Genomic DNA, 20,668 nt, shown 5'->3' with positions numbered 1-20,668 from the left:
TTGGGAGGGCTGGGGGGGGGTTGTTGGGGGAGTGTTACCTGCCTTGATTTCTGTATTTATTTGTTGGCGTTTCCCTCATTTAGGAATTCTGAGCATCACCAGGTTTAGTTCTATAAAACGGGCATTTTGTAGTCCAAAACAAAGCAAGTGCCTCTGAACTGAAAAGTACTGGGGACTCCTATGGAAGCAATGCGTGAGAAAGCAACCACTTCTTTGGAAGACACAATAATTTATTTACCGGTAAAAAGCTCATTTCCAATTATATTAACTCATAATATATATTAATACAACTATTTCATACAACATGCAACATAACAGTCCTGCAGTAAAACTGCAATGAACTGATTAATAACTGTTTATATACATGCTAATAAACCAATTTTGTCCAGTCCTTCAATGTACTTGTCACTGCCGGACAGAAAGATATTCTGTCCTCTTTGCGCAACATTACTTCCCCCAGAAGAGCATTTTGCAAACAGGAAGGAGGTCATCCAAAATCTGAGCATCCGTTTCAAGCAAACTTCCTACAAAAACCACAGCCCTGAATCTCAGGAAGCGTCAGTCTACACTTCATTCTGCAGCTACTTCCATGTAAGGGGCCCTGATTTTCCAGTGTCTCTGGCTCGAGTTCCCTTCAGTCCAATGGACTGCCCAGAGCGACTTCTCAAATCACGATCTGACACTTCACTTTGTGCCATCTCTTCATCGTATCTAAGGGAAAACAGAAAGTCAGTATTGTCCCATGGGATTCACAGGTGGGCTAAGCAATGATCAGAACAAGGTGGTACCGCTCCTCCTAGACTTTGCTACTACAGGTTGTAGATGGAGGAATTGAATGCTTGCCAATTATCTCCCTATTATTATTATTATTATTATTCCACCCACATTATCAGGATGGTTCACAACACAAAAATACATGATAAAAATGAGAACAAAAAACAAACCAACCAATAACCCCCTTCCCCCAACCCCATGCATATTGGAAGCATGTGAAGGAGAACACTTCTGCATGCAGAAAACCTGTGTGGGGAAGATATTATATATATAAAGGTAAAGGTAAAGGTACTCCTGACAGTTAGGTCCAGTCACGGATGACTCTGGGGTTGCAGTGCTGATCTCGCTCTACAGGCCAAGGAAGCTGGCATTTGTCCACAGACAGCTTCCGGGTCATGTGGCCAGCATGACTAACACCATTTACCTTCCCACTGGAGCGGTACCTATTTATCTACTTGCACTTTGACGTGCTTTCAAACTGCTAGGTTGGCAGGAGCAGGGACCGAGCAACGGAAGCTCGCCCTGTCGCGGGGATTCAAACTGCTGACCTGATCAGCAAGCCAAGAGGCTCAGTGGTTTAACCCACAGCGCCACCCGCATCCCTATTTCATACACACACACACACATACACACACACTCCACTTCTTGTGTGTAGTCTACAGTGATACAAACCACTGAAGTTTAGGAAGAACTATACCACCATTATACTGCTGATTATGTACTTCGGCTCTATCACAGGACAGAAGATAAGAATAAGAACTTGTTATTTTAACTGAACTTGTTCAGTTTAAACTGAAAGCTTCAGTTTAAGGAGCTACCCCCACACATCCAAGAACAGATCCTCACCAACACACCAACAGAACCTCGACCAGGAACTTTCTATCTTCTACCTAAAATACACAAACCTGGAAATCCAGGACGCCCCATCATTTCAGGTATTGGCACTATTACAGTGGGTGTCTCCGGTTATATGGACTCTGTTCTGAAACCATATGCCATCAGTGCTCCCAGCTATGTACGTGACACCACAGATTTTCTGAGGAAAATACAATCTTTAAATAATCTTCCCAACAATACTATACTAACTACTATGGATGTGGAATCTCTGTATACCAACATCCCACACAACGATGGTTTACAAGCTATAAGGAACACCATTTCAGATAAAACCACAGCGGACCTTGCCACCAAACTCTGCCAATTTGTCCTTACCCACAACAACTTCAAATTCGGTGATGACCTGTTCCTTCAGATCAGCGGCACAGCAATGGGCACCCGCATGGCCCCACAGTATGCCAACATCTTCATGGCAGATTTAGAACAACGTTTCCTAAACTCCTACCCACTCAAACCTCTCTTGTACCTGCGATACATTGACGATATTTTTATCATCTGGACACATGGTCAACAGACCCTGGACACCTTCCACCAGAAATTTAATGATTTTCACCCCACAATCAACCTAACTATGAATCAATCTATACAAGAAATACATTTTTTGGACACTACTATAAAAATACAGGATGGGCGCATAGACACCACCTTATACCGTAAACCAACTGACCGACAAACATATCTACATGCCTCCAGCTACCATCCCAAACATACCAAACAGTCCATTGTATATAGCCAGGCACTACGTTACAGCCGTATCTGTTCCAATTCTACAGACAGAGACTCTCACCTAAGAGATCTACAGCAAACCTTTTTAGAACTAAAATACCCAGCAGATGAAGTTAGACAACAGATCAACAGAGCCAGACTGATACCCAGAGAGAACTTGCTGCAAGACAGACCCAAAAAAGAAAATAACAGAACACCTCTAGTCATCACATACAGCTCCCAAGTTAAAACAGTACAACGCATCATCAGAGATCTACAACCTCTCCTGGACAATGACAGTTCTCTTTCTCAAGCTCTGGGAGGAAGACCTTTCATTGCCTACAGACAGCCACCCAATCTTAAGCAACTCCTAACCCACAATAATACTACAACCAGACCTAACACGGACACTGGCACCAGAGCCTGCAATAAACCCAGATGCCAACTTTGCTGCCACATACACCCAGACAACACCATTACTGCCCCCAACAACATCACACATACCATCTCGGGACTGTTTAATTGCTCATCGTCTAACATTGTGTATGCCATCAAATGCCAACAGTGTCCTTCAGCTCTCTATATTGGACAAACAGGCCAAACCTTACGCCAAAGAATAAACGGACACAAATCTGACATCAAGAATCACAAGACAGAGAAACCAGTAGGAGAACACTTCAATCTCCCAGGACATTCTATACAAGATCTCAAAGTAGCTGTTTTACTACAAAGGAATTTCAGAAATAGACTGGAAAGAGAAGCTGCTGAATTACAACTCATTACCAAACTTAAAACCATGGAGAGACCTGGCCTGAACATAGACATTGGATTCTTATCTCATTATACATGACAAAGCCATTTCTCACCTTCTCACCCCTTGCTTTTTCCTGTAAGACCTATTGCAGTCGTTAAGAGTCGTCAACAGGCTCATCTCAGCTATCTGCCAATCACCCATTTCCACCACCCTTCTGAGTAATACCCCTCCCCACCTTCTCACTATATAGAAGGATCTGGCAACTTCTGTTTCAGTGTATCTGAAGAAGTGTGCATGCACACGAAAGCTCATACCAAGAACTAACTTAGTTGGTCTTTAAGGTGCTACTGGAAGGAATTTTTTTGTTTTGACTATGGCAGACCAACACGGCTACCTATCTGTAACTGAAAGCTTCATGTTAATGTTTACTTCTGTGTATGTCCTGTCAATACAGACAACTGCACTATTTCTTCCAGGGATGTGCATCACTACCGTCTAAAGCCTCAGCTGCCATTTACTATGTAAGTACTTTCCATTTTGCTTCAAGATTAATAGCATAAATGACAGACGGTGACGTCACTCAAGTGAAACAAATGGCTCATCTAGAAGAACCTTAAAACTTTTAACAGCAACAAACCTCAGAGCTACTGCACTTTTATAACTTGCCACAGCAATCTGCAACATTCTGAAATACAGTGGTACCTCGGGTTAAGTACTTAATTCGTTCCGGAGGTCCGTTCTTAACCTGAAACTGTTCTTAACCTGAAGCACCCACTTTAGGTAATGGGGCCTCCTGCTGCCGCCGCGCTGCCAGAGCCCGATTTCTGTTCTCATCCTAAAGCACTATTTCTGGGTTAGCGGAGTCTGTAACCTGAAGCGTATGTAACCTGAAGCGTATGTAACCTGAGGTACCACTGTACTTACCGTATTTTTCGCACCATAGGACACACCGGATAATAGGACGCACTTTGTTTTAGAGGGGGGAGAACAAGAAAAAAAAATTCTCCCCCTCTCTGCCCAGCGCCCCTTCAGTGAAGCGGCAGGAGGCGCTGCACAGAGAGGGGGAGAACTTTCGCCCTCTTGTTTTCCCGCTCTAAAACAAGGAGCGGTTTAAGGTGCGTTCAGGCGGCTACCTTGGAAGCCTGGAGAGCGAGAGGGGTCGGTGTACACTGATCCCTCTCGCTCTCCAGGCTTCAGGTTCCTTTCGACCTGCTCTTTGGGGCTGGCGGGGGGAAGCCCACCACTAGCCCCAAAGAGCAGGTCAGGGAGCAGCGGAAAGGGGCAGCGGAGAGGCTCCTGCCATAGCCGCGTCACCTCCCCAGCCGGGAGAGCACGGGCGGGGCTAAAGCAGCCCCCCGCGACCCTCTCCCAGCTGGGGAGGTGACGCGGGGCAATGGCAGGAGCCTCTACAGCCCCACATCACCTCCCCAGCCGGGAGAGGGTCATGGGGTGCTTCTTTATCCCCGCGCGCGCTCTCCCAGCTGGGGAGGTGACGCGGGGCTGTAGAGGCTCCTGCCATTGCCCCGTGTCACCTCCCCAGCTGGGAGAGGGTCGCGGGGTGCTTCTTTATCCCCGCGCACGCTCCCCCGGCTGGAGAGGTGACGCGGCGCTGTAGAGGCTCCTGCCATTGCCCCGTGTCACCTCCCCAGCTGGGAGAGGGTCGCGGGGTGCTTCTTTATCCCCGCGCACGCTCTCCCGGCTGGAGAGGTGACGCGGGGCTGTAGAGGCTCCTACCATAGCGTTACCTCTCCAGCCGGGAGAGCGCGCGCGGGGCTAAAGCAGCCCCCCCCCTCCCGGCAGGAGCCTCTATAGCCGCGTGTCACCTCTCCAGCCAGGAGAGGGTCGCGGGGGGCTGCTTTAGCCCCGCGTGCGCTCTCCCAGCTGCGGAGGTGACGCGGGGCTGTAGAGGCTCTTGCCATAGCCGCGCGTCACCTCCCCAGCCGGGAGAGGGTCGCGGGGCTATGGCGTCTTCGCTCCATAGGACGCACACACATTTCCCCTTCATTTTTGAAGGGGGAAAAGTGTGTCCTATAGAGCGAAAAATACGGTAATAATGTGATTATCTGGTGAATAATGGCTGTTATTTCAACAGCTATTCACAGAAGGCTGCAACTGTAACAGACATATTTAACCAGATATAATGAAGAAAAATTGTGTGGTACAGTACAGAAGTCAAGGGCGCAAGGCTGGAATCAGGAATGGCTAAGTCACCTGGCGCCCTAAGTAAGACTCAATTCAGGCGATCTTAGTGTTTGAGGCATAAGTATTTCACGGGACTATTTTTTCCACCATAAAATGGGTCTTTCTGCAGTGGAGATCCCTGTGGAGTGCTTTGGGAAGTATTTAATAAAAATACTAAGTCTACAGACCTTGTGAACCATTATGCTTTTATGCATTATGGATTTGTCATGGTCTGAAATTGCTCAGAAATGTTTTCTAAGAAGTCATTCATAAAAGAAATAAGTAATAATGTGCCATCTGAGTTTTTGCTGAGTTAACACCAAGACTAGGTTACACTCAGATACTAGTCAAAAGGCAGCCCTAAAGTATCTACTTGCAGAGGTTCAGACAATTGCTTTATCTATGATTAATACTTACAAAATCTCATAATGTCCAAGGGCTTCTTTGGGGGGAGATTTATTCCATTTACAGTCTGGAATTTCCCCGTTAGGGACAGCAATGTTAAGGGTGTCATTAATAAGATTGTATTTGAGGATACGATCATTGGCAGTACTGGAGGTTAGAGATGGAGAAGCGTTGACCTACGAAGTGTACACAGGAGGGAGAAAAATAGATAGTTCACATCCACCAATTCTTCCACAAACAGAAATACGATAAATCATCAACAGCTCCTCAGGGTCATTTCATAACAAGTTGCCCAATTTTTGATGACTTTTTTACCTCATATCGGCCCGTTTTCTTAAAATTTTGAACACTTGTTGAATGATCAGAACTAAGTTTAAATCTAAAAGTTTACTTTTTTATCTCATCCCATTTTTGAGTTGTGGGGGTTTGAAATTTAAAAAAACTGACAATTTTGGCCTTGCCAGACTAAACAAAAATCTTTAAAGCTCAGCTCAGAATTGAGATATTTCCAAACTAAAAATATCAATCTCTTCAGAACTTCATGGGCTTTAATTTGATATGGCACATGATGGATTTACTTTAAATTTTAAAGTTACATAATTAAAAAAATGGTTGAAGTGATAAAAAATTATTAGGAATTAAAAATTCCAAAAATGTATTATTTCATATTTCTAAGAGTGTCCTGCAAAATTGGGATCTGACTAGGATCGCATTTAAAAATATATATTTTGTACATATTTGTTGGCCCTATTGGGTTCTATTTAGGATAAATGGGTTTTCCTGGAGTAAAATGTAACTGAATAAACAAGACTTCAAACGATAGGATCAGTTACTTCGGGCATTTCTTCCACAAGTTATTCAATTAAAGTGTATCTGAAAGGCTAGCCAGGCTTTTCTTTTTAAACAGTGCTCCAAGGCAGTTTCAAAATGAGAACACAAAATACGGAATAAGACAAGAACAAAACCAAAAGGCCACCAACCAGAAGGTCCAAATAGCCAAAGGCCTGGTTACAGAGCAAGGTTTTTGCCTGGTGCCTAAAGACAGGGAAAGAAATGCCAGGCAAGGGCCTTCCACAAACTCCCATTTCCATCAGACTCAGCGCCCGCATGGCCAATGGACAAAGAACGATGGGAGTTCTAGCTCAGCAACAACGGGAGGGCCAAAGGTTCCCTTCCCATCATCTAACAAGGTTTCTCTGCAGAGTTGTAGATCTTGAAACGTGCCCCTGATTTTCATGAATCGAGACTGCCAAGTTTGCGAAGTTCCACCAGGTGCTATGATGCCGTAGTTTGGTCACCATAGTTGCCCTGGCTTCATTTCCCACTTCCCCTATGGCAGGAGCTAGCAGAGCCCGAGTCCCAGCTCAGGGGCTCAGCACCCACTATGCCCCATACAAGGAGGCAGCAAGGCTTCTCTGTGAGGAGGGGCATAGCTGAGTGGCCGATTCCTGGGATCTCTGATGAGAAGTGATCTCCAGAAACAGCGCTGGGAAATATCGACGTTGAAGGCCTTGGAGAGCAACAGCTACGGCAGACAGTGGTAGACTAGATGGACCAGTGGCCAGGATTCACTATAAGACACCTTTTTATGAGTAGTATTCCTCAAAAGCAAAGACTTTCCCATTCAGAGTCTCGAGAAGGGGAATCCTTTAGGAGCCAATGAGCAGGACCCTTTTTCCACACTGCTTTTCAAAGGAAACCTGCAACGCCAAGATAACTCCGCTTACCTCAATAAGCCATGGCTTTAGCTTGTCATCAATGATGATGTCATATCCGTAACATTCAAAGCAGTGTTTATCATTGTTCATTACAGGCTGAAAGAGTTGAAAACGTACATGAGAGCAGAAATGAACATCGGTACAATTTTACTAGCTACAGAGTCTGACTAAGACTCCTGAAATAAATATGCAAGGCATTTCAGTTACATGCTCCCAATTTTGCTAGGCTGCTGTCAGCTGTGGGACGCCCTCAATAAATGGTACAAACAATCATATTGTGGGCTAGAAAAGGGGGTCCAAAAAGTATGACGGGCTACTGCTTGTTATTGCCACCAACCCAGCTGCTCTCCACCCATAAAGGACTCAAGGGAAGGTGTTGGGCATCATCCTGATTTAAGAACCCCCAAAACTCAAGAGATCCTGTCCAAGTCTTGCTTTGCATTGAAGGGGGTGGTTGCCAGGCTCAAGGATGCAGCTGCCACGTGATCGTATTCCTCAGCCTGGTGATGAGAACCAAGTAATACTTCTTTAAAAAGTATTTTTCAATCATACAAAAAATTATGTAGTTCTGAGGGCATGCTATTGTCCCCTGATCAAATACTCGTGCATTGACGGGTGACACAACTACCCTCACAAACATACGCATGCCAGCCTTGGCAAACATTTATAGAAACCCTAAATGACTGTGACCTTGGACCGACCAGAGGGATGGCAACCCTGGACTTAATCTTAAGTGGCACCCAAGTCCAAGTATGAGATGTAAAGTGTTGCTGGACTGAAAGGAAGGAGTGACCATAGGACTATTACATTAAATAAACGTGTAAGTGGCCACTTGCCAAGAAAATCCAACATAGGAACATTTGAGTTCAAAAGAGGAAACTTCCTCCAAAAAGAGGGAATGGAGAAACTTCCCAAGAGGAAAAGTTTCCACATATAGAGCCTTTTAGTTTAGAAAAAAAGGCAAATAAGAGGTGACAGGATAGAAATGTCACGGCATGCAGAAAGGGGATAAATTAAAGTCTTTCTCCCTCGTAACACGAGGAACTCATGGAGATCCAGTGAAGCTGAATGTCGGAAGATTCATGAGAGACAACAGAAAGGGCTTCACACAGCACATGGGATTTGCTCCTACAATGGAAAATGATGGCCACCAACTTTGGTGGCATTAAAAGAGGTGTAGCCAAATTCACAGAAGACAAGGCTGTCGGTGTCCCCTAGCCAATGATCAGAGGCACCATGGTTCAGAAAACCAGTTTCTGGAAAGTGGAGAATATGGTTGCAATCAGGTCCAACCTGCAGCCTTGCCACGGGCATCTGGTTGGCTACTGTGAGAACGGGATACTGGACTAGACGGGCCACTGGCCTGGCCCAGCAGAGATACGTTTATGTTCCTATATAGTCCTTATTTGTACACAATGTGCGTACTGCCTGCTTAATAAACTCTGTGGCCTTTTTTAAAAAAGGACACCGAAAAGATAAGCACACATATTTACAGCCTCAATAGTCAAACCAGGAAGAGCAGAAGGAAGCATTATAAAACGTATTTTTCTTTTGTTTCTCTACTCACTGCAACGGCTTTCAGTGACTGCACAATTATCCAGTGAATTTCATCAAACAGCTTGTTGGTGACCTCTTTCCCACGAGTGCTTTCTAAATACAAGCGCAGATTGCTCACCGTCCATTTCCCACCATGGATGTGATTGTAATCATCCTGCAGAGGCAAGGCGTCAAATCAAAAAGTATAGATTTGACATCAGCTGTAAACACACTCGCAACATTTTCCAAACAGTTCTTTGTTGATTTAATAGAGCAGGAGGTTCACAAGCCAGACTCTGAAGTAAGGACAGCAATACTGTTGTGAAAGAATAAAGGGAGCTGTCACAATGGTCTTCAGTCAGGTTTTGTATGCAGGATAGCTAGTTGGAGAAGCAGAGACATTGGCCCCATCAGCGCTGTGCATTTTAAACAGAATTGTACCACTTTAAACAGATCATTACCCTCCCCCCCCCAAAAAAAGCCTGGGAAATGTAGTTTGCTAAGGGTTTGAGAGTTGCTAGGAGAACCCTGTTCCCCTCAGAGGTAGAACTCCCAGGAATTAACAGCACTTGCTGCTAAAGGAACAATGGGAAAGAGGTTGTAATCAAGGGACTGAGGTACTGTATTTTTATTACATATGTTCCATTTATAAATTTATTTAAAGTAATTTAAATATACATTATACAAAAATGTTCCAACTTTACCCCATGCTTCTGAATGGCAACATTGGTAAGATGCACAAACATGTTGTCTAATTCACTTGTACTTGGTGTGTATTTTACTGTGCAAAAGCGACAAAACCCAAGTTTATACCTGAAATGCAAAAAAGGGAGGGGGCAGGTTTTATTGTTCACCAATTTATTTATTTATTTTAACTTATAAACTGCCCTGGAAATATTGATATCAAAAGCTGGCATATGCATTCTTAAAAATAAATGAATAAACTTCTTTTAATCCAATAAATGGATGTATTACAGCAAGAAATGGACACATTACAGTAATAGTTATTATGGAGACAACAACTAAAGGTAACTCAAATACATCATAATGTCCTGAATACATTCTGGAAACAGCAACTGCAGTCCTCACTGCATCCTGGACAATCCCCTTGATTAGGATTTTACTGCTCAATTTCATAATGATGAATATCAGTGTTATTAAGGAGGTATTAAATTTTTCTCAATGCTTTTTGCAATCCTGTTTATTTTTCCATTAGTGCATCAAAATATTGTGGCCACTAAAGGGAAAGATTTAGAAGTTAACATGGTGCCAGGGCTGGATGATATTCATCCAAAAGTTCTTAAAGAATGCAGAATTCTGACTGCTGGCCTATTACAGGCTTCCTCAACCTCGGCCCTCCAGATGTTTTGAGACTACAATTCCCATCGTCCTGCTAGCTAGGGATCATGGGAGTTATAGGCCAAAAACATCTGGAGGGCCGAGGTTGAGGAAGCCTGGTCTATTACTTCCTGGATTCTCTCCCCACCCCAAACCCCCCCCCAACAACCTGGTGTTATGACTCAACTGATTAGGAGACTGATTTTTAAAATACATATTAAGCAATCTAACTCCTACCCTGTATACATATCCAAACCTGATAGAGAATAAGAATGGTTTCTTCAAACTATGATTTCAGAAGTCTTTGAGATTCTCAACAAAATACAGAGATAATATTAAAAGCTAGATATTAGAAGATTAATTCCAAAAGGTTTAGACTAAAGCACTTCAAAAGTTTCTAAAGACATCTTGGCCAATATGGAACAAAGAAACAGATTTCAATGAAGGAAAGTGAAAAGTTTCAGGGCAATGCCAAATTGTACAAAAGTGAATTCCAGCAAAACCACCTTCAAGCTGGGAGAAGGAGACACAGAGGTTGCATCCAGACTTTCAAGGAGAAGATAACTGCAAACTGCCTGCCTTTGTGGGTGCAAATTTGTGTCAGTGCAAATCTGATCAAACAAATTCTCCATACTGAAGAAATAACAAACAAATGTTTGTTTTCTTTATGATTTGCCCTGCTGGGATACATAAGACAAATTTCTAGATGGGGTTATTTTGGAGAATGTCATCTGACAAACTTAGCAGGGTTACTCAAAATCTCCCTTCCCCTCCAGCTTGCCAATATGCATAGGGAAATATAACAAGTTAAAATACAACTTCCTCACAACTCTGGATGAAAATTACCCTCCGTCACTTTTTATTTCCAGAGTGCCACTTCTCACCCTGAAACAGGGACATCGTCAGAATATGGACAACTTACATGTAGCATCTCAGAGGACGGTAAGTAGACACTAAAACATACAGGCGAAGGTCAAATTTCTTCCCACCTATCAGTAGAGGATTGTTGATATACAGAGAAATCACATAAGCTTCTTTAGAGGACTGAGATATAAACCTAGGGAAATGTATATTTTATTATTTAAAATGTGCTAGTTGCATTCAACAGTTTGCTTTTATTTGTAAAACTAGCTCTAGAACAGTAACAAAGGCAGTTTCATTTTAGTGCTATATGCAGAACTGTTGAACAAGAAGAGCTGACAGATAGGACTGATTCAATCTTTCCGAGAAAAGAAAGAACTTCCCTAGACCGCAAGCATTTAAAAGCAAGGACGACCAATGTGCTGCTCACAGAGTGCTTCTTGCAGCTACGGAACACTTTATAGGAAGAAGTTCCAAGGACTCATTAATGTAAATAAAAGATTTTAAATATAATAGCTTTTGTCTTAACCTGACTGGCAAAAAGTTTTGAGAATATTCTTAAAACTCTATCCACCACAGTTAATAGTCATTTGGAGCTTCCCAAAACAACTTCCACTTCCTTTAAAAAGGGCACTAAAATCATTTCATGCAATTATACCAAAGCAATCAGTGCCACAACTTACAATTTTATAGGCCCCATCTTATTTCTAGATTCATTTTTATCTTACACACGTAAAGTGCCCTGTGATCTGTAATAACTGTTTGAAGCACTTATGAAGGACCTTCCAGCAAAATAAGAAAGTCACAAATTCAGACAAACACGCTAGACTGCAACAAGGAGTTAAACAAGACCCCACCCCCTTTTTGAAGAAACATACGTGGATGTTTTGCTGTCTCGAGACCATTTCTTAATTTGGGAAAGTTTGTTGATAAGGAATATTCCTTTCCCTTGAGCTTTTCCGCAGGGTTTCATAATCCAAGTACTGGAAGGGTTTTTCCGGAATTCTTCAACAAATAAATTGTAATCAGCTGGGAGCATAAAGGTGACAGGCACAAAGTCTAAAACGCACCAAGGAAAACCAAGAATTGATATAGAATAGTTATACAGAGTGCCATTTAATTACACAGTGCTTTGCAAAGAACCGGTACCAAAGGAAGAAGAAGAAGAAGAAGAAGAGTTTGGATTTGATATCCCGCCTTTCACTCCCCTTCAGGAGTCTCAAAGCGGCTAACAATCTCCTTTCCCTTCCTCCCCCACAACAAACACTCTGTGAGGTGAGTGGGGCTGAGAGACTTCATAGAAGTGTGACTGGCCCAAGGTCACCCAGCAGCTGCATGTGGAGGAGCGGAGACGCGAACCCGGTTACCCAGATTACGTGACTACCGCTCTTAACCACTACACCACACTGGCTCTCATTTTTATCATCTAAAAATATTTAATACAGTATATACATCAATACATAGAACTAAAGGGGAAAACGCAGCCCTGTTCACATTCTCTCCTAGTCTACATTGTTTGTTAGTTAAGGTGATGGCAGTGACAGGGCTCATCCTCTCTCCAACACCTGCACTCCATGTTTAATACTAGAGTAGAAAGAAGCTTGGATAGTTTCGACCAGGCTTCCTCAACCTCGGCCCTCCAGATGTTTGAGACTACAATTCCCAACATCCCTGACCACTGGTCCTGCTAGCTAGGGATCATGGAAGTTGTAGGCCAAAAACATCTGGAGGACCAAGGTTGAGGAAGCCTGGTTTAGACCAATTAACAGGTGACAGAGAAATAACTTTTTTTGTTGTTCACCATCTTAAGAGGATTACCATGAGTCGAAGAGTATCTGCAGAACTTCACTATCAAGAGTTACTGAAAGTCTATTTAAACCTTAACTGATAGTAAGTATATTAAGAATGGAGTTGCATTCTCTCAACTCATACTATAGTAATGCTAAAAGCATTATGGGAAAAGTCTGATTCTAGACAGCCAAATAAGGCTGTAAACCCAAACATACATAATGGGAAGTCAATCCTATTGAAATCAACTGGGCTTATACCCAAGTCAACTTGGTTAGGATCAGACTGCAAGCTCTACAACTGATGGCCTCAACAAGGCCATGTCTGTTTTTTATACACCTGCTCCATTTTAAACACCTGCTCCATTACCAGCCTCTCATAATCTTGGACAAATTACATCTTTTCTCACACTATTGGAAAACTGTAGTAAGACTTGCAATAAGGCTGTGTTCAATATGTCTGCTCTTTTAAATCTGCAAAAATATGCTTCAGAAACCTTGTCCATGTGACGTTTTCAGAAATCTGTCTCAGCTGATTCACGTCTGACATGTGGCCTATTGAGCTAAGTACCGGCCTCAAAGCAACGTTATCTGAGCCCTCATGTCTCAGTTGTATTTTAACTGAGATGTGGTTCAAAAAAACCACTGATGTTTTTATCTTAATGCTCTCTCATACACAGTCTGGACAGGCAAAAAACCACTCTCAACTTGCCTTTAGGGGATCTTTCATGAAATAAATTTGTTCCTCAGACCCTCACACTGAAGCTATCTTGCTACCTACTACCTGAGAAAATGTGCTCTACACAATTAAGAGCTTTTGAAGTGCTTACATTTCCCCTGAACTGTTGTGTATGTGGTCACTGACCTTGAGCAGAGCAAGACACACAGAGAGATGAGTAAGCTGCAGCATTCCCTGGAAAACCACAGGCCTGGTTCAGACACCACTTTAAGTCACAGTATAAGATTCAGTATGGCTTAAAGGAAATGCACACTTTGTTCGTCCCTTCAGTCCACCAGCGAGAAATCAAACCAGAGGTTGGCTTGCCGTTATACAAACAGCATGTGCCGGTTCACACATGTTTCCCAACAAACTATTATGGTAAGCCAAGAGCAGACCTTGTCGCCTACCAAACCACAATGGTAAGCCAAGAACTAACCCCATCATGATTTGTTAGGAGACAAACAAACCACAAGGACTGCTTTCCACAAAACAGCTAGCCCGCCTCTGATTTGTTTCCTCACCATCAGAAAGGAGGGATGGAGAACGAACCATGGTCTTTTTGAGCAGCTGCACCAGACACCCTGCTCCACAGTAAATTAAACAATGATTTAATGTGATGTGTGAACCGGATGGCAAAGATCCAAATTTCTGAATATCTATTATATGCTACTGAGGGATGTCTTGTGTTTAAAATGCACATACAAATAGTAGAATTGGCCAAGACAACTCACCTAAGTAAAGGTATTTTCCATTTTCATCTTTCTCTGCGAGAGGGCTACCTTCTTTTTCTAATTCCTTCCTGTACCTCTTAATATTTTTGACCATTAAGTCCTTTCGGGTGAGCTCATAGTGATTTGGGAAATGGTTGACAATCTGGTCATCAGAGAGGCGGTAACCAGTCTCCACGCTGAAAACATTTCGAATAGTTTGCACACTCATCCTGTGAAGAGAAAATTGTCACTGGGCTTCCCCCAAAATATGCAACTCACAACCTGATAGGAATCAGGCTGGCCTTTGCATTGAATATGATCAGAAGAAAAAATCATCAGACAACTTGAAGACATCTAATAAGAAATCTACTTCACTCTTCTTACCACCTCTTCTCCAGAGAATTTCCAAAAGGCAGTCATTCTTGAAGGTGGAGCAGGCATTCTATAAATTGCTGTTGTACCCTACAAATTATCTCATTATTCTGCATTCCAAGCTCTGCTTTTCCCCAGGAATCATTACAACAGGAGGGGGTTCGCACGTACCTGCTGCCTCTCCAAATTATGGTATAAGTGGAGTGAGCAGTTTCTGAAAACTGCATGAATATAAACCACTGATGAACTGAACCCTAACAAGATGCTCTTCTCATACACAGGAATTAGATGACCATATATTTAAAAACACAAAAATATATACCATGATAACAAAGAAAAACTATACCCGCCCCACCCCCAGTTTAAAAGGCCAAAGATTGTTTAATTAGCCCAAGGCCTAGGAGAAGAGGAATGTTTTGCCTAGTGCCTAAATACAGTGGTGCCTCGCAAGACGAAAAGAATCCGTTCTGTGATTCTCTTCGTCTAGCGGTTTTTTCGTCTTGCAAAGCAAGCCCATTGACGGATTAGCGCTATTAGCGGCTTTTAGCGGCTTATCTGCTGATTGGATCAGCTGATAAGCGGCTTAGCGGCTTAGAAAAAGGGGGGGAAGGGAAAAAAACCAGCAGGAACTCGCAAGACATTGTCATCTTGCGAAGCAAGCCCATAGGAGATTCGTTTTGCAAAGCACCTCCAAAACGGAAAACTCTTTCGTCTAGCGAGTTTTCCGTCTTGCGAGGCATTCGTCTTGCGGGGCACCACTGTATACGTAATGAAGGCACTAGGTGAACCTCCCCAGAGAGCATCCCACAAGGAGGGAGTCACCACAGAAAAGGCCCGCTCTCGTGTTGCTACCCTCCAGCCCTCTCATGGAGGGGGCACATGAAGAAGGGCCTCAGGGTCCAGGTTAATTTGTATTGTGAGGCACTGAGTTCAATGGGGCTTACTCCCAAATAAGTGTAATTATGTATGCTACATGTTCCACAACACACACACTGCTCACCAGTAAAAATTCCAGTCTTCATTTTCTGACACTTGGACCCATCCCCTCTTCTCAAAGTTGTTTATAAGCACAGATTTCTCTATGTCAGTAACCCATTTGACTTTTCCTGCCATTATCCTAAAAGTAAAAAAAAAAAAAAGCATCTTAATTTAAATGGGGAAAACTGATACAGGTGAATACAAGCAGTCTCTCATTTACGTGGCGGTTACGTTCCGAAGCACCACGTGCATCGATGAAATCATGTATAATTGAAACCCATTGGAAAAGCCTGCAACAACCCCCCCTCCTTTCAGTGACATTTCAGTAACATCTTTATGACATTTCCGGGTCACTTCCTGTTCAGAACGATGCACATATACATGGTCACATACATACTGAACACGCCTAAATGGGGGGCTGCCAGTATATGAAATAATTTCCATAAATAAATAGCATTTAATGGGAAGAAAAGGAATAAAATATTAGAACATTTTAATCCTGCTATATTTAGCCCAGCAGGGATAGAACATGGCACTCTGGGCATAGAAGGTACAACTCACCAATGCAGCCTTTAAAAAAAAGATATTTAATTTGCACTATAGCGCTTATTTATTAAAGTATGACTGCCCAATTTCTCTCACGGCTTTTAAGGCATGTTTTGAGACTGAAAGTTTATTTGGGGAGGGGGAATTAGTAAAATGCTAGCGGCTGGAAAAGAAGAGGTGTTTTAATAATTTATTTTAAGTAGTGCTATAATCCTTTTTCATTTTTTAAAGTTTCACTCTACCAGTGTAATAATAATAATAATAATAATAATAATAATAATAATAATAAGCCAACATGCATTTCTGCACTAATTGAAAAAAAATACAAAATTTAATGACAATGTGTGCCAAGTCAAAAAATATTCACCTACTCATGTCAAAACTATACCCCTTGGAAGGAAGGAAGAATAACAGTTCCATACCTTCAGGGATTGTACTCCTCCTCCATTTCCCCCCTTCTAAATATGCCAGATTTCTGCAGCCTGAAAGAAGAATAAGCTCCAGAAGTCATAAAAGAAGACTACTTCGATAATATGATGTGGATAGCCCCACAAAGTCAATGAGGCATGGCAATTCTATATAAAACCTATTGTGGGGAGCACCCTACATCAAATTGAATTTATCGAGGGACTTACATGCAGGGTAATGAAATATTCCAAGTTACCCATAATACAAATGTAAGAATCACAACATTAGTTTGGTGAGCGGGAAAGGATATTGAGAAATCTCTCAGCAGGTCCCTGAAGCTGGGTTTCCCCCACATGTCCCTATGGAATAAATACTGCTAATGCAGATTTCATTATTTTTATTTTATTTTAAGTATTTATATCCCACCTTTCTCCCAAACTGGAATTCAAGGCAGTGTACAACCTTTCAAAACATAATTATAGAATAAAGGTAAAGGTAAAGGGACCCCTGACCGTTAGGTCCAGTCGCGGACGACTCTGAGTTTGCGGCGCTCATCTCGCTTTACTGGCTGAGGGAGCTGGCGTACAGCTTCCGGGTCATGCGGCCAGCATGACTACGCTGCTTCTGGCAAACCAGAGCGGCGCACGCAAACGCTGTGTACCTTCCCGCCGGGGCGGTACCTATTTATCTACTTGCACTTGACATGCTTTCGGACTGCTAGGTTGGCAGGGGCAACAGGAGCTCACACCGTTGCGGGGATTTGAACCGCCGACCTTCTGATCGGCAAGCCCTAGGCTCAGTGGTTTAGACCCACGTCCCAATTCTAGAATACAAAGTAACAAAAACCAAATAGTTAACAACAACAGTTAAAATGCAACACATTGAAAACCAGCATCAAAATTAAGTTTGCCCTGATAGCAGCTCCGTGGTCAACATCATCTGCCCCTTCGGTTCCAAATGCCTGTCTGAATAAGAAGGTGTTAGCCTGCCAGCAGAAAGAGAACAAAGGGGAAGCCAATCTAACTTCTTCTGGGAGGGAATTCCACAATATGTGAGTGTGACATTAACATATATGAGTGCTGGAGGGGAAATAGTTAAATAGGTTGCACAGACAGGACCCAGGGGGATGGAGTCAGTGGGTTCTGGGAGAAGTTTGTTGGGAGTTGTGGGTGGGTAGTTGGTCGGATTTTGTGGGTTGGCTGGTTGAACAAGGCAGTTGGTAATAGGGAGACAGTTAGGGCTGTGGGTTCTTGAGTGTGGGGAGGTAGAAGAGATAGAGTGAGGAAAATAAGACTTAAGAAAGTAAAGAGCAACAACGTTTGGAATACCGTAAAAGTTTTAAGTCTGAAATAAAATACACTCTTCTTTATTAATTGAAAAGCTGACTGAGACTGAAGTGATTTTACCAGGGAGGACCTAGTTGGTGGCAGCGGATTAGTGGTGTACGGGTCAATAGTCCGTGAGACGACCGGGGGCTCCGTACAAACGCCACAGTGAGCAGACACAGAAAAACATTCTCCCTTGCCATGCCTTTGATGCTGGTGTCATTGAGAGAAGTACCAGCGAAATATATTTCATGTGGCCTGGGCCAAAGCCATATAACCAACACTTGGAATTGTGCTCAGAAATGGACCAGCAGCCAGTGAAGTTGTTTTAACAGGGGCAGCCCCACACACAACACGTTACAGTAGTTCAACTGACATGTGTCCCAGTGGGCGCAGTTGGCGCATGAGCCATCATTATGGAGAATGTGGAGATCCAAGTTCAGGACCGAATCCAGGAGTAGACCCAAACCATGAGCCCGGCTCTTCAAGGGGAGTGAAACCCCATCCAACACAGCTTGAATTCTTATTCCCTGAGCCTTCTCCCAACTGATCAGGAGCGCCAATGTTTTGTCTGGATTAAGCCTCAACTCGTTCAGCCTTATCCAGTCCGTGACTGACATCAGATACTGGAAAAGAGATCGAGGCATTCTGCAAGGTCTTAAAGAGCACTTACCTATCAAGAAAATAGAACTGAAGGAAACACTGTTTCACGGCTTCGATAAACGTAGATGCTGGAAGAGGAATGGACTTTATAGATCGAGGGATTTGATTGTGGACAGTAGAATTGTATTGTACCATGCTACTAAAAGGAATAGGCACCCCAAGAAACCTCAGTGGTTCAAAAACATTCAATAGATTTTATTTCTGCTGCAATAAAAGACCAGGCCATTAAGGATCTGAGGCAGGGGTCAGCAACCTTGTTCAGCCATAGGCTGGTCCACCGTCCCTCAGACCATGTGGTGGGCCAGACTATATTTTGGGGGGAAATATAAACGAATTCCTATGCTCCACAAATAACCCAGAGATGCATTTTCAATAAACGCACACATTCTACTCATGTAAAAACACGCTGAATCCCGGACCGTCCGCGGGCTGGATTTAGAAGGCGATTGGGCCGCATCCGGCCCCCATGCCTTAGGTTGCCTACCCCTGATCTTAGGAAATAGTTATGAAAAGGAGAAAAATAAGGATGGGACTAAAAGGAAAGCGGGAACTCTGAATACAAGGATGCAGCAGCCACATGCATTAAATGACAACTGTGCATCTGCAAACAGATACTAAGAGTCCTCTCACCAATATAATCCTTTTAATTAATAATAATAATAATTTTGCCACACACATTAAGCTGGCTGTGCAAAAGTTAGAAGCGTGTACCTTATGGGCTTAGTATAATAGTTTTTTAACAGTTCATGTTTAATTGACATTTTGACTGCCTACCCAGGGGGATTGGACTAGAGGACGCTTTGTGCCTCTTCCACCTTGGGCATTTCGGAAGGGGCAGCTTTTCTTCCCTTTGCACGGCCACCTGCTCCTGCCAAATCACCCCCTGAAGGCCCTGTCCCTCCTTTGGCATCTGGCTCCCCGGGGGGGGGGGGCGCTTTTCTTTAGAAATGGAGCACAGGAGCTGCAGGGGACACCTGGGAAAGAAGCTGAGCCGGCTCCCTGCCTGAGGGCTAAGAAGAACTTATTCGTGTATTGTCGCGATTAAAATGATCCATGATCCTGTTGCTTGAGGAGTATGAGGAGATCCATTAAAGAGCAGCTGCACCCAAATGAATTGCTGTGCAAGGAAGACTGCTTCCATGCGGGGGGGGGTCCCTCGGGGAAGCCCTGCTGGGAGGGGGCCGCCCGGCTTCCTTGGGTCTTTCTTTCCGCCCCAGGCCCCTCTCGGGGTGGTGGGCTCGACTAGATGCCCCCCTGGAGCCCTGCTCCCTTCTGCGCTCGAGACGGGGAGGGGGCAGGGAGGGAAGCTCTTTACCTGCCCCAGAAGCGGAGGCGGCGCCGGCGCCGGAGGCCTTTCCCGCCGCCACGGGCCCGCCCAGGATCCTCCTCGCCCGGCGCCTCGGCCTTCTCTCCCCCGAGAAGCCGGCAGAGGAGGAGGAGGAGGAGGAGGCCGGCGGGCCGCTCCCCTCAGAGCGCTTCGCCAGCCGCTGCCTGGTAACCGAGGGACGCCAGGGAAGGGAGGAGGAGGAGGAGGAGGCGGCCGAGAGGCGTCTTTCTCTCCCCTCAGAGCTGAGGAGGAGGCGGAGGTCTGCCCCCCTCCCCATCCCCATCATTGGAGGATGGCTAGATAAAGGCGTAGCGACTGCGCGGCAGGGGGCTCTTAAGCCCCTTTCTCCTATCTATATATACAATATATAGATATATATGACTGTTCTAGATCTATTTATCCACCTCCCCTCCCTCCCAGAGCAGCCCAATGTCTTCTGCATCTATTGTTTGTCACCACCACCACCACCATCATCTATTTATTTATTCCCTGCCTTCCCCCGCCCCCTAAACACGTCTTGAAGATATGCAAGGAACCTCCCCGCCCCCACCCCGGCCCAAGTCCACTGCAGGGTCTCTGGGGTGCAATGTCTCATCGCGGCTGCCTACTGTAGGGAGACCAAGTCGTGGTTTCCCAAAGACTCCGCTAATGTATCCTCGAGG

At 44.1% G+C, this 20,668-nt stretch overlaps 1 protein-coding gene across 8 annotated transcripts; it reads right to left on the bottom strand.

Annotated features, from left to right (window-relative positions):
* Window positions 1-212: 212 nt before the first annotated feature.
* On the bottom strand, window positions 213-20,317 carry LOC310706963 (polyglutamylase complex subunit TTLL1). 8 transcript variants are annotated; one of them, XM_083503406.1, is made up of 11 exons: window positions 19,995-20,317; window positions 18,690-18,747; window positions 15,760-15,876; window positions 14,409-14,617; window positions 12,048-12,228; window positions 11,231-11,365; window positions 9,675-9,783; window positions 9,002-9,145; window positions 7,444-7,530; window positions 5,729-5,892; window positions 213-711 (listed from the first exon to the last, which is right to left on the bottom strand). In XM_083503406.1, the coding sequence occupies exons 1-11, from the start codon at window positions 20,290-20,292 to the stop codon at window positions 582-584; spliced, it is 1,632 nt and encodes a 543-aa protein (XP_083359532.1). In that variant the 5' UTR covers window positions 20,293-20,317; the 3' UTR covers window positions 213-581. The 8 variants fall into 8 exon arrangements, 7 of the variants coding, with proteins under 7 accessions (XP_083359532.1, XP_083359536.1, XP_083359538.1 ...); XM_083503410.1 differs by lacking the exon at window positions 18,690-18,747 and adding an exon at window positions 17,353-17,514 and having other exon boundaries at window positions 19,995-20,170; XM_083503412.1 differs by lacking the exons at window positions 18,690-18,747; window positions 19,995-20,317 and adding exons at window positions 16,706-16,765; window positions 17,572-17,676.
* Window positions 20,318-20,668: the final 351 nt, after the last annotated feature.

The sequence above is a fragment of the Podarcis liolepis genome (genome assembly GCF_965112155.1).
Source record: "Podarcis liolepis genome assembly, chromosome: 5".
Lineage (NCBI taxonomy): Eukaryota > Metazoa > Chordata > Lepidosauria > Squamata > Lacertidae > Podarcis > Podarcis liolepis.
This window is presented reverse-complemented; position numbering and strand designations above follow the sequence as displayed.